Here is a 13,664-nt window from a genome sequence, read left to right as displayed (position 1 = left end):
GAGCTTATGCCTGGGACAGCCCGCCAGGAGCTTATGCCTGGGACAGCCCCCACTGGCTTACAGGTGGATCAGCCGGCCAGGAGCTCATGCCTGGGACAGCCCGCCAGGAGCTTATGCCTGGGACAGCCTCTCACGGGCTTTGGTACGTGGGACAGCCAGCCAGGAGCTCATCCTGGGACAGTCTTGAAAGACTTTTTAAAGTGGATTCGATCCGGAAGATGACTGAGGTATAGACTTGGATAGTCCAAAGCCAGAAAGAAAATGTTAAAATCATATGATTATGAAAGTAGAAATGAAAGATAAGATATGAAACAATTGTTGAACAAAAGTGTTTCACCGGTTAACATATGATGATGCATCTATTTTGACAAGACAGAAAATTTATGAATGTTTGCATTATTCTGGACATTGAACATGAGATTTTATATTTTATTGCTTATCCTTATTTTCAGACTATATTACTATATCAGTGTGATATGGGAATTCTTACTGGGCTGTAAAGCTCACACCCCTTCATCTTTTTTTTTTTCTCAGAGTTGCAGGATGACTTAGATTGGCTATGGCTTGGATTTACGGGTGAGCAAAAGGATAAATAGAGTGTCATAGTATCTGATCAGAGAATTGAAGGAATGTTAATTGTTATTATGCAAGTTTTATGAATTACTGTTGAAATTAAATATTATGGTTGATAAGATTGTAATGATTTATTTGGCCTTGCATATTCTTTAGGGTTTACTCTAAGGAGTGTGCGGCCATCACGTATCCGACCCGGGTGTTGGGTTCGGGGCGTGACAAAATGGTATCAGAGCATAGGATATGATCGTTAGGGATTATGATATGAGTGATTAGAATATTACAGAGTAATATCAGAGCTTAGGTTATGATCATTGGAGATTACAATATAAATGATTTGGATGTGATAGAATAATATCAAAGCTTAGGTTTAAGATCACTAGAGATTATGAAGAGATATTAAAACTTTATGTAAGATCAGTAGGATGTGACAGAGTGGCATCTGAGCTTAGAGCTTAGGTTACGTTCATTTGGAGACAATGATATAAGTGATTAGGATATGACAGAATAGTACTAGAGCCAAGTTTAAGGTCACTAGGGATTGTCATATAAGTGATATCAAAACTTTGGGATTATAATCACTAAAGTATGATTGATAATATCAGAGTTTAAGATTTGGATCATTAAAGGTATGATAGAATGATATTAGAGTTTAGGTTATGATCACTAGAAAATATGATTTAAGTGGTATTTGAGTTTAAGGTTATAATTATTCAAAATTGTAATTCTAGTGATATTTAAACTTAGGTTATGATCATAAGGAACATGATAGACATAAAACAAACGATCCGGTAATTAGATTTTGAATCAATAGATATTAAGATAAAATTTATGCATAAGTGGCATATGATATCTATAATAGAATTGACGAGTTATATCTTGGATTTCAATTAGTAGGGTGGCCTGAATATAAGAAGAGTTGACCATGGAAGGAAGCGGGAGGTATTGATATGTTATGTTGAGTATACTCGATGATTTTGGAATGTTAAACTTATATGATTGAAGATCATGATATTTTTTTTAATTTCGATGATAATTATCTGATGCATTATGAATTTTAGATTTATCAAAAGAAAGTTAATTAGGGTATGGTCTAAGAAGAAATTTCATCATATGAGAGAAAAATATTTTTTGAACATTGAATCTATAAGAGGATCATATATGAAACTCAATTTTAAATGAAAAATATACTTCAATTTTATTATGAGAATATGAGATACACATCTTGGTGAAATCTTTGGTTACTCAAAATATCATATTTTGAATATGATTCCTTGATCTTTCAAGTTGTATTGAATTTCAAGTCAAAAGTTTATTTTTCTAAGTAGATCAAAAGTATTTTGATATTGTTGTTAAAGTAAAGAAGAAAATTTATTTTGTCAGAGTATGATATACGGGTTATGATGAAATCTTTAATAATTCATATTATTATCTTTGGATTAGATTTTTTTTTATTTTTTTGGTGATTGTTGAAGATGGTGAAGTGTATTAATCATTCAAGTCAAAGTTTGGATTTTTAAATTAAATTAAGATATCTTGTTAATGTTAAATTTTGAATGACTTATACAAGGGACAAGATTTTGTATAGATTTATTGATTAATATTAATAGTTATGATGAAGAGAATTCTATAAGAAATAATCAAGTTGATTCTACTTAAGGATGTTGACTTGAGTTCTTTTAGTTGTCAAATTAGAATTAATTCTTTTAAAAAAAAAAAGGAAGATTGATTTAGAAATTATCTAAATGATTGTAAGGTAAATCTAAAGTTAACTCTAATTGATTCTAGATATGTTGGATTCTTGAAAGAGTGATGAAACTTATACAATAATTTCAAATATAGGAAGTAGATCAAGATTTAATTTTTATATGCTATACCCAAAGGTAGTAAAGATGAAGAAACTTAAAATTTTGCCCTAAGTTTTATCTGAAATTTGAAGGTTGGATCTATCTTGGATCGATCTAACATATAAGGATATTTTTATCTTTGATATAATTATATAATTTGATAAACCAAGATCAGAGTGCGCAGCAAAAGCATGGTGGGTTAAATTGATTAGAAATATTAATTCTTTGATTCTGAAGATATTATGGAATACATTAGTTGTTAATAAAGAATATTTTTTTTTTCTGATCATAGTCGGATAAATTTTATTAGTAGGTTGCTTCATTGTAGATAATGCCAAGAAATTTTAGATATCTCAAGTTTATTAATAGCTTGATAGTTCTGATATTAGTTCAAATTTAGAATGTCCTGACATAGATCTCATATTTTTTTTAAATTTAATATTGTTACTTGAACTGATATAGAAGATTGAGATTTTTCTTAAGATGAGAGTCTATATATAAAAATTTGTTGAAAAAAAATCAAGTGAAGAAAGAAATCGATGATTGTAAAGAGTGCTCGATGTTTGATCTTTATTTATCAGGGGTAGTATGAGATAATTATGAATTTCGAGTGAAATGTATTAGACAAATAACGGTGGTATATTAATACAAGTTTAAAATGTTACAGTTCTTCAAAAAGTTGAGAAATCAATAAGAAGGGATGAGTTTGAAATTTTAAATAATTTTGTTATAACAAGATCATGAGAAATAAAAGACATTATTGTAAGCTGGAGAATGACATGAAGAATGTATACTTTGAAATAGATATCTCAAACGACATAATCTAATTTCGAGGACGAAATTTTTTTAAGGGGGGGAGATTGTAGCAACCCGTTTACTTGGGCCTGTAGCCCAGATGGCCCAACAACACAAAAAAAAAAAAAAAAAAAACAAAACAGAGAAGGAGGAAGACTCCTAGCCGGAGTCTTCTTCCTTCACGATTTCCGGCAAAATCGGACTCAAAGAGTCCGGCTAGGGTAGGAAACCTCCACTATAAGATCCTCCAACCTTCCTTTAGGAATTTACAACAAAAATTTCGAAGTAAATCAAGGGGATTTGAGAGATTTTTCTCAGAGATTTCCGTGGTGGTTGATCGGAAGAAAAGAGGTCGCCAGAGCTGTTTTGGCCGCCGGAACAAGGTATTTCCTCTTCTCCTTGTTATTCTCCGATCACCGGTGTTTTTGGAAGCCGGCGAGGTGCCGGTTCGGGCTTCCGGTTCGGGCTCAAACAGGGATACCCTGTTTTTATGATTTTCTTCCTTCTCTGCCGCCGGCAACAAGGAGGGTGACCCTGTCGCCGGCCAGCTTGCATGCTCGGCCGTCGTTGCCGGATCTCCGGCCAAGTCGTCGGAGCCCGAGCCACCCTCTTTTTCCTCCCCTGTTTTGGCCCAACGGAACCCGCGGGAAGAAAAGAAGAAAGGAAGAAGAAGAAGAAAAGAAAAAGAAAAGAAAAAGGAAAAAGAAAAAAGAAAAGAAAAAGGAAAAAGAAAAAGAAAAGAAAAGAAAAAGAGAAAAATAAAAATAAAAATAAAATAAAATAAGAAGAAGAAGGAGAGAATTTTCCTCTCTCTCCTTTCTCTCTTCTTTCTCTCTCTTTTCTCTCTCCTCTCTCTACCTTCTCTCTACATTTTCTCTCTCTAGATTCTCTCTCTAGACTTTTCTCTCTCTTTACGGATTTTGTCTCTCTAGGATCTTTCTTCCTCTCTGATTGCATCATGAATCCTAGAATAAACTTGAAGATGAAAATAAGATGATCTTAGGTTGCTCCGAAATTCGTGCAGTAGATCTGATCCCAGTTCGATCCTATTCAAAATTTGTAACACTTGATTCATATTGAGTTACCCTGATAGGACCTCTGATGATCTCGATCATGAGTGTCTCATCGGAAGGATACGAAAGTTTCTCTCTCCACTTTCTCTCTCTACTTTCTCTCTCTAGAATTTTCTCTCTCTTCATGGATTTTCTCTCTCTAAAAGTCTTATGGATCAGTGGAGGATCCAGATACTTAGGTAAATCCTAATTTTGGTTAATCCTAAGAGAGATCCTAGATTTGTGTTATCAGATCGATTATCGGTAATTTTCTCCATATATGTGATTTTTATATTGATCAGGGTTATGAAGAGATGATTGTCTGCATATGATATCGAGTGGAATATCTTGTTAGAGAAATTCATAAATCAAAGAAGAACATTAATTTCTGTGTTTGGATCAGTCACCGGTAAAGGTAAGAATCCCTGTACATGATCACTATTATGTATATGCTATTTTACTGTTGGTCTTGCATCGTTGGTTTTGCATCGTCGGATTTGAGATCGATGAATTTATTATACCTGAGATACTGTTATTTGATTTTGAGCAATGAGTATGTTATGTCAATATATATGTATCAGAGATTGATGGCATGATTATATGGATATGACATATCTGAATTGATCATAATGCAAGACATAATTGATTGATGAAATCAACACATAATGATTAAATGAAAAGAAAGAGATATATGGTATGGACTAGCCTTGTCATGTGGAACAGCCGGCCAGGAGCTTATGCCTGGGACAGCCCGCCAGGAGCTTATGCCTGGGACAGCCCCCACTGGCTTACAGGTGGATCAGCCGGCCAGGAGCTCATGCCTGGGACAGCCCGCCAGGAGCTTATGCCTGGGACAGCCTCTCACGGGCTTTGGTACGTGGGACAGCCAGCCAGGAGCTCATCCTGGGACAGTCTTGAAAGACTTTTTAAAGTGGATTCGATCCGGAAGATGACTGAGGTATAGACTTGGATAGTCCAAAGCCAGAAAGAAAATGTTAAAATCATATGATTATGAAAGTAGAAATGAAAGATAAGATATGAAACAATTGTTGAACAAAAGTGTTTCACCGGTTAACATATGATGATGCATCTATTTTGACAAGACAGAAAATTTATGAATGTTTGCATTATTCTGGACATTGAACATGAGATTTTATATTTTATTGCTTATCCTTATTTTCAGACTATATTACTATATCAGTGTGATATGGGAATTCTTACTGGGCTGTAAAGCTCACACCCCTTCATCTTTTTTTTTTTCTCAGAGTTGCAGGATGACTTAGATTGGCTATGGCTTGGATTTACGGGTGAGCAAAAGGATAAATAGAGTGTCATAGTATCTGATCAGAGAATTGAAGGAATGTTAATTGTTATTATGCAAGTTTTATGAATTACTGTTGAAATTAAATATTATGGTTGATAAGATTGTAATGATTTATTTGGCCTTGCATATTCTTTAGGGTTTACTCTAAGGAGTGTGCGGCCATCACGTATCCGACCCGGGTGTTGGGTTCGGGACGTGACACATATTTTGATGCATCATAATTCAATCCATAAAACCAGTTCTATATAAATTAGCAAATACTATTGATGGTGCGATCTAAGCATTACCTACTATCCCATTCTTAAATGTCCGATTTGATTTCTTAACCTCCAAAGAGAACTATCAAAATAGACCTCCTCGAAGCGAAAAATGGTCTCAAAGATCCTGATCAATCCTCATGTTATGAGCCTAGATTCCCATTTAAAATATTACAATCTTAACTGCTCCCGGAAGGACAGTAGAGATCACCTTTTAACTAGAATATAACTTGTAGACTTTTAGAATCCCCTCCTTATGGCAAACATTTAAGGCATTGGATGAATATTTTATAAAAAATTATTCTCTATATTGCATGTGCCAGCATGATCATCCACTCAGCCAATCACAATATTGGTTTGTATGATAATGCATTGAGGCACATGCTTGACGAACGATGTCCGTAGAAATCCGTAGTTGTTATTAGCTCAATATCCAGCCATATGGAATATTGGCAATAATTGCTCTTATTTTGGCGTGGACCTCCAGATTATTTAATCTCCAAATTTGTGCCCCATGCGACTCTCTCACACGCTTAACAGCACACCGCCATCTATTAAGATCACCACCATCACCAGTGGTCCGGCGGTACACGTCGCCCCTATAGCTCTTCTAGGTGCGCCAGGAACACTCGCCCTCTTTGCCAGTCGAGTCGTTTCTTTTCCATAAATAATCCTACCGCAGGGGGAGAGGAGGCCCCACGAGACGGCTTCCCGTTGGACCAAAGGAGAGACTTCTCAACGCTAAATGTCAAGCTTTCAAACGTCCCAGAGAATTTTACCAAAAAAAAACACACGACCCAGAGAATAAGAAGTTCTGTAAGTTGGGAGGATGGGGGAGGGGATAGAGGTGGCGAGACGGAAAGAGGGGGGAATAAAGGTTCTCGCGTTCTTAAATTAGCGCATAATTTTCGAATTCTCTGCCACCAAATCCGGCGAAATCCAAAGGACAACTCCAAAAAATCTCCTGTTCTCTGATTCCCTTATCTCAAAGTCTCTTCTTTATTTCGTTAGCTGTACTGATTCGCCTCTTCTTTGTTCTCCCCTCTTTTTTTTTTTATTCCTCGGAATTCCATTTGAGTTCGATTTTCTTTGTTTTTCTTCTTAATCGTAGTTTTCTTCCGATATTATCCAGTTGATTCGGACATTACGCCACCAAAATCTCACTTTCGGTGTCTCAAGTTTGAAATTTGGATCAAAGTTTCGATCTTTTTGACTCGAATTCAACCAAGGTATCTGAACTTGAGCCATGGCGAGCGGAAGCGACCGGGTCCGATTCAATGTGGGCGGCAAGATCTTTGAGACCACCGCCACCATCCTCGCGAACGCCGGCCGCCAGTCCATGCTCGGCTCCCTCCTCGACGAGTTCTGGAAACCCCGGCAGCCCGCCGGCGGTGGCGAGTACTTCATCGACCGCAACCCCGCCTGCTTCGCCGTCCTTCTCGACCTCCTACGCACCGGCGAGCTCCACGTGCCGCCCAACATCCCCGAGAGGCTCCTTTACCGTGAGGCCCTATTCTACGGCCTCCTCGACCACGTCCGCGCCGCCCGGTGGGGCCCTTTCGATGGCAACCTCCTCCGGCCTGCCGCCTCCGTCCCCGGCCGCGCCCCCGGCGACGGCACCGCCATCCGCGCCGGCCCGGACGGCGGCTGCTGCGTCGCCCACGGCAGCATGGTCCACGTCTACGACTGGATGCTCGAGGAGCACCGTCCCATCAGCCTCGACTACCAGCAGGTCAACGACGTCGGCTACCTCGACGCCCAGAGTATCGTCGTCACCGCCCGCGAGCGGCTCGGCAGGGGCGAAGGAGGGATGGGACTTTTCTCCTCGTCGACCGGCGAACTCCGGCATCGGTTTCGGGTCGCCCACGACGACCAAGTTAAGAGCTTTACTGCCGGCGCTCTCAGCTTCAGCAACTCGGACTACAAGATCTTTGCTAGTTGTAAGGGGAGGTGCAATGAGTATGGAATTGGTGTCTGGGATCACGACACTGGCCTGCAGGTAGATTTCTTCTACGAGCCAACCGGTTGCCTTCTCGGAGACGCCGACAAGCTCCAATGGCTGGACGGAAGCAATTGCCTGATGGTCGCCACCTTGTTCCCGAGAACCGACAACTGTTTCATTGGTTTGTTGGACTTCAGGGAGAAGAGTGTGGTGTGGTCTTGGTCTGATGCCAGAATCACGTCGTCTCTTGATGATAAGAAGGTCGTCCATGCAATTGCAATGGAGGATGGCCGGTCCGTTTGTGTTGTAAACCAGTATGAAGACTTGGGGTTCATGGATTTGAGGAGCAATGCAGGAGGGGTCAGGTGGAGCTCTAGAAGTAAGCTCATGAACCGGAAGGTGCCCGAGGAGGAGAGCTGCTATCCCAAGCTCGCAGCACACGGCGGGCAGCTCTTCTCCTCCATGAATGACAGCATCTCGGTGTTCTGTGGACCTGAGCGGGTTTTGACATCGACGCTGCGGAGTACCTACGGTGGTTCGATCTGTGATTTCTCGATCGGAGGTGATCGGTTGTTCGCTCTACATAGCGATGAGAACGTGTTCGATGTGTGGGAGACGCCCCCTTCTCCAATCTTTTGACATTCGATTGTAACTTCTTTTGTTTAGCAGAGACAAAAGGAAGAAGAGTATAAGAGTGGCAGTGTTGATTGTGTGCAGTTCTTCATGATCTTTTGTGACTTCTTAGCAAAATTAATCCCAAAGAATTGAGGTGTAATCAGCTAGATGTTGATGCAGGAGTGAGTGTCTCTGTGATTTTCTCATCTTTCAATTCTCCATATTTAAGATTGAAGCCAAAGGCAAGCTTCTATTTTGGACTGTTTGGAGAGGTTCCATGTTCTGCCCCATTTCCCCCAAGGCTCCCACACCTTTGATCTGCTAGTCTTTTCTTTTTGGGACAGCAGCTCAGAGAGGCTTTCTTTTCCCTTTTGCTTTTTATCTAGCTCTAGCTTTTCCTCTCAAAGCAGGAGAACCAAATCCACAAAAACCACTCTCTCTGCTTTCTTCTGGCAGTCCTAGGTAGGCCCGGCCAGCTTTGGTGAAGGGAAGATTCTTCCAAGGCAGTGGTGCTCCACATGAGCAGTTGCAACTGCAGGGCAGGGGCAGTGGTGGCTGAGCTTTTGCTTTAGATTTGGTAGAAACGGATATCTAATCTTCAAAGCAATTATACCATGTAGCTTAAGACTTTGGGCAATTGCAACAAATCAGCAAACGTACTATGTGTGATATACCATTCCAACCCACCAGAAAGGTAATGTGATGTATGACCTAATCCTTCAGATAACTTGCTAGAAGCTTGCAAGTTTCTTAAGTGAAAGATTTCTTCGAACCCATTATATATACTAAACTTTGCTTTGCTTGCACTGATGCCCCATATTTTGATATGGATTACGCACATATCACATTTTTGCAATCCAACGTATACTTACTTTGAACACAAGCATGAGATTTCAGAGTGATTGAAGTTTGACAAGCCCCCAGATCTATTTGGATTCTTTTTCAAGGCTCTGAGATGGGACCTCTGATGGCAACCAATATGCACCCGATCACCATTGAAGAACACCCAGTAATCTGGCTCAGGGGCACGAAATAATGGCTTGTGATCAGTGTCGCATGGTCCCCAAGGGACGGAAAGAGGTGTATGGAGGACTTGTTTCTAGACTTCAGAGGTTCACATGCAGGGGAGTCGATCAATTAAGTTCTATTTTTACATCATTTGACAAGCCAAAAGGACAACAAATAGAACGAACTAGTACATTGAAACCTTATGTGCTTCAATTAATTGAACTTATGCACCAACATGTGGGCTCCACTTCTGATCAATTATAGCAGCGGTTTCATGGGCAGTGCCATCAATGACACGGTAGCGCACAATCATGGACTGCTCATTGGATACCTTGAGATCTTTTTCCGGACAATTAGATACTCTTGAATGGGATAGCCTACCATGAAACATCACAAAATAAGAATAGGAAATTGGAGCCTTTCATGTAGCCAAAGAGGTCAATCAAGTTGCAGATTTGCTTGCCAATAGGGACATCACAGTATTCACACTGCTTTGGAAAAGGAAAAAATTCAAGATATTTGGTAATTTCATGTGTCAAAGGTCTTGTTGTGGTATGCCAACAAACATGTTCGATCAAAGCTAATGTATCCTTTCTGCAACAAAAATCAGAAATAATGCAACTAGCTAGGAGCAATTGAAATTTACACTTTCAATGCTGTTAGTTCTCTGGTCAATGGACATTTGCTACAGACTACACCCAGACAAATTATAGATGGTACAATCCAAAGGAATATATGCTCACACTGCAGTCGACAAGGATACAACACTCAGACAGGCCAGTATGTTACAGCCCATTTGATACATGCCAACATCCCAACCACATGCTAGAAGCTTAATAAATATAATAATCATCACCAACTTATCCACATAAATAAACGAACAAACACGGGAAGCAAGTAAAACATAATGATGGAGATGCAAAAGGAGTTTCCAGGTATTATTTAATATTTGTAGCACCAAACTGGAACAATGAGTTCCATCCCAAAATGACCAAACTCAAAGCATAAAGGTTTCTTGCCGGTTCCACAATAATCATCTTTGCTTGATCTTATCATTGTAGTGTTTAGAAAGATGCAGTGATCATTTCTACCAAATCCAAATAATGTACTAATATTTGATGAACTGAATTTTCCGAGAGCTACAACACAATAGCAGGAACATCGATGCAAAGTTTTTGGAGGGATTAATTTGCACTGACAATTAACGTGTGTAATGTGTATATCCATGCATAGTCATAGTTGTATACTTGGGTATATGTCCAATGTCTACATCTGTGTATAGTCATATATTATGTATATATGCATAACGTGTGCAAAGCCCTGTCCTCTCTCATGATTGTGTATCCTATGCATAGTTGCTTTATATATGGTTGTATAATGTGCGCAGGGCTCCAAGTGTCCCCCTCGCAACTGTATACATCTACGTATTATTGGCTTGTATATCTGCTTATATATATATAATCCAAGTTCCCCTCCCATAACTTTACATGTCTTTATATAGTTGTATATCTGTATATATGGCTAAATAAAATGCATTGGGATATTAGTGGCTGTATAAATGTACATTGGATCCTCTGAACAGCCATCATAGTTGAGTTCGGAAGATGGGATGTGATCTAACTGCGATCATAGGTTTCGAAAATGAGAAAAAAAAAGGGAAACAAAAGTAATACCAAATGGGATATTTGAGCTAGTGCATAACATAAAATTCAAGTTTCATGCATAAAGCCGATATAAATAGTTACGGGTCAAATACATCCTATATATGATTGGAAAGTTTCTTCCACAAGCCTAGCAATTTGTTAGTTTACATTACTGCAGACCCTTCCTCCTACATTTTTGTTGCTCATCAGTCTGGTTTGTTGAACTTGCTATTTTTCAGGCGTTCTATCTTATTACAGTTACGTTGCAAATAACATTTCAGGTTGGATTAGAAAAACTACTAAATTCATATCTTCCAATTTTCCATTTAAGTCCTTTTCCCCCTTCCTAATTTTTGTTGCTTCCCATGGAAAGGGTTAGTGTACGATTAATGCCTTGTGCAAAGCCTTCCTTTTAAAAAGGTTGTATGGTGTAACTTATTTGTATTAAATGGGGAGCATAGTTCTTATGAAATAAAGGAATGTGTGGTTAAAGATGGTGCAGAAAAGGGGGAGAACAATGATCTAAAAAATGTCTGGTGGTTGGATCTGTTAGTAAATAAATTTAATTATACTATTATTAGTATTGAAAGTTTAAGAGTTTTGAAAGTCCAAGAGTCATATAAAAATTCTTATTATCTAAAATATGCATGAGTAATTATGAGTTAATCTCGAAATATGGATGTGATCCTTGGAAAGAAGTGTTATAAATGCATATTTAGTGATGTATTGTGTCTAGTAAGTTTTCCTAGTGGTTATAAATATCCATGGGATCATTTTGTAATGCAACAGTAAGCATTTTGAGCCTTTGAGTACCTTCAAAATATATAATATTATTTTATTTCAAGCCCATCATTCTTCTTCTGATAACTTCAAAGTGGTATCAGAGCCATACTGTCCACCAATAGTCTCCTCCAACCCTCCTTTTCTCGCCTCATCAAAATAAACTATGAAAATTGGTGCTTGCAAATGAATGCTCTACTTGGGTCTCAAGATATTTGGGATCTAGTAGAAGAAGGCTATCAAAAGCCAAGAGAAGGAGAGGCTCTCACCAATCAACAAAGAGAGTCTTGAAAGAGGGATAAGAAAGCCTTATATTTCATCTATCAATCTATAGATGAATCAGCCTTTGAGAAGATCGCGGCGGCAACCACTTCAAAGCAAGCATGGGAGATTTTCCAAAATTCTTATAAAGGAGTAGAGAAAGTGAAGAAAGTTCGCCTCCAAACTCTTCGAGGCGAATTTGAAGCCCTACAAATGAAGGAATCCAAATATGTTTCGGATTATTTCACAAGAGTCTTAGCTGTTGTCAATCAATTGAGGAGGAATGGCGAAACTATGGATGTCACCAGAGTAATAGAGAAAATTTTGCGCTCATTGGATGTCAAATTCGACTATATTGTGGTTACCATCAAAGAGTCAAAGGATTTGGAAGAGATGACTATAGACGAGCTTATGGGTTCCCTACAAGCTCATGAAGAAAGATTCAATAAGAGGAGGCAAGAGCCCTTGGAGCAAGTTCTTCAATCTAAGATTTTTTTGAAGGAGAACAAAGAAGACTCCAAGAATAAAAAGAGTCAAAGAAGTTGAGGACGAGGCCGTGGCTAATAGAAATGTCGTGGACGTGGTCGAGAACGTGGAGGCTATAATAACAAAGAGGAGTTAAATCAAATTTCAAAAAGAGGATGTGGACAAGGAGGCTCATCTAGAGGCAGAAGGTATGACAATTTCAAAGTTCGTTGTTTTAATTGCAACAAACTTAATCATTATGCTTCGGATTGTTGGTATAATGATGTTAACCAAGTTGAAGAGAATGCTCATTATGCAAATAAGAAAGAAGAAGATTGTGATGAAGTCTTATTGCTTGCTTGCAAAGAAGATGACACCGGTGAGCAAAATATATGATTCTTGGACACCGATGTAAGTAATCATATGTGTGGCTATAAGAACATATTCACGAAGTTGGATGAATCGGTGAATGGACATGTGTCTTTTGGTGACTTCTCCAAAGTAGACGTGAAGGGCAAAGATAAAATTCTTATTCAATTAAAAGATGGAAGTCATAAATTTATCTCTGATGTTTATTACACATTGGAGATGAAGAATAATATTTTGAGTTTGGGACAACTTTTGGAGAAAGGATATGATGCGCATATGAAAAATAGAAGTCTATTTTTGAGAGATCAAAAGAATAATTTGATAGCCCATATTCAAATGACAAAAAATAGAATGTTTATGCTTAATATCAAACATGTTGATACTAAATGTTTGAATGCAAGTGTGAAAGATTGCTCATGGCTTTGGCACTTGAGGTTTGGTCATCTTCACTTTGGTGGCCTTAAGCAACTATCAAGCAAAAAGATGGTGAAGGGCTTACCACATATTGACTCTCCAGAATAATTTTGTGAAGGGTGTGTTCTTAGTAAGCAATCAAGAAAGAGTTTTCCCAAAAAAGCTTCCTATCATGCAAAGAAGCCACTTGAACTCATCCACACTGATATATGTGGGCTAATTTCTCCCACATCTTTTGGACAGCATCGTTATTTTCTAACCTTTATAGATGATTTTAGCAAAAAAACTTGGATGTATTTCTTGAAGGAGAAGTCTAAAG

At 38.6% G+C, this 13,664-nt stretch overlaps 1 protein-coding gene across 1 annotated transcript; it reads left to right on the top strand.

Moving 5' to 3' along the window:
- The first annotated feature begins 6,605 nt into the window (after window positions 1–6,605).
- On the top strand, window positions 6,606–9,205 carry LOC105050723 (BTB/POZ domain-containing protein At2g24240). The gene is made up of 2 exons (XM_029266268.2): window positions 6,606–6,861; window positions 6,981–9,205. Exon 2 carries the CDS (start codon window positions 7,095–7,097, stop codon window positions 8,427–8,429), a length of 1,335 nt encoding a protein of 444 aa, XP_029122101.1. The 5' UTR covers window positions 6,606–6,861; window positions 6,981–7,094; the 3' UTR covers window positions 8,430–9,205.
- The last annotated feature ends 4,459 nt before the right edge of the window (window positions 9,206–13,664 follow it).

Source organism: Elaeis guineensis, chromosome 8 (genome assembly GCF_000442705.2).
Source record: "Elaeis guineensis isolate ETL-2024a chromosome 8, EG11, whole genome shotgun sequence".
Taxonomy (NCBI): domain Eukaryota; kingdom Viridiplantae; phylum Streptophyta; class Magnoliopsida; order Arecales; family Arecaceae; genus Elaeis; species Elaeis guineensis.
Note: the sequence above shows the minus strand (reverse complement) of the source record. Positions and strands in the feature narration are given on the sequence as shown.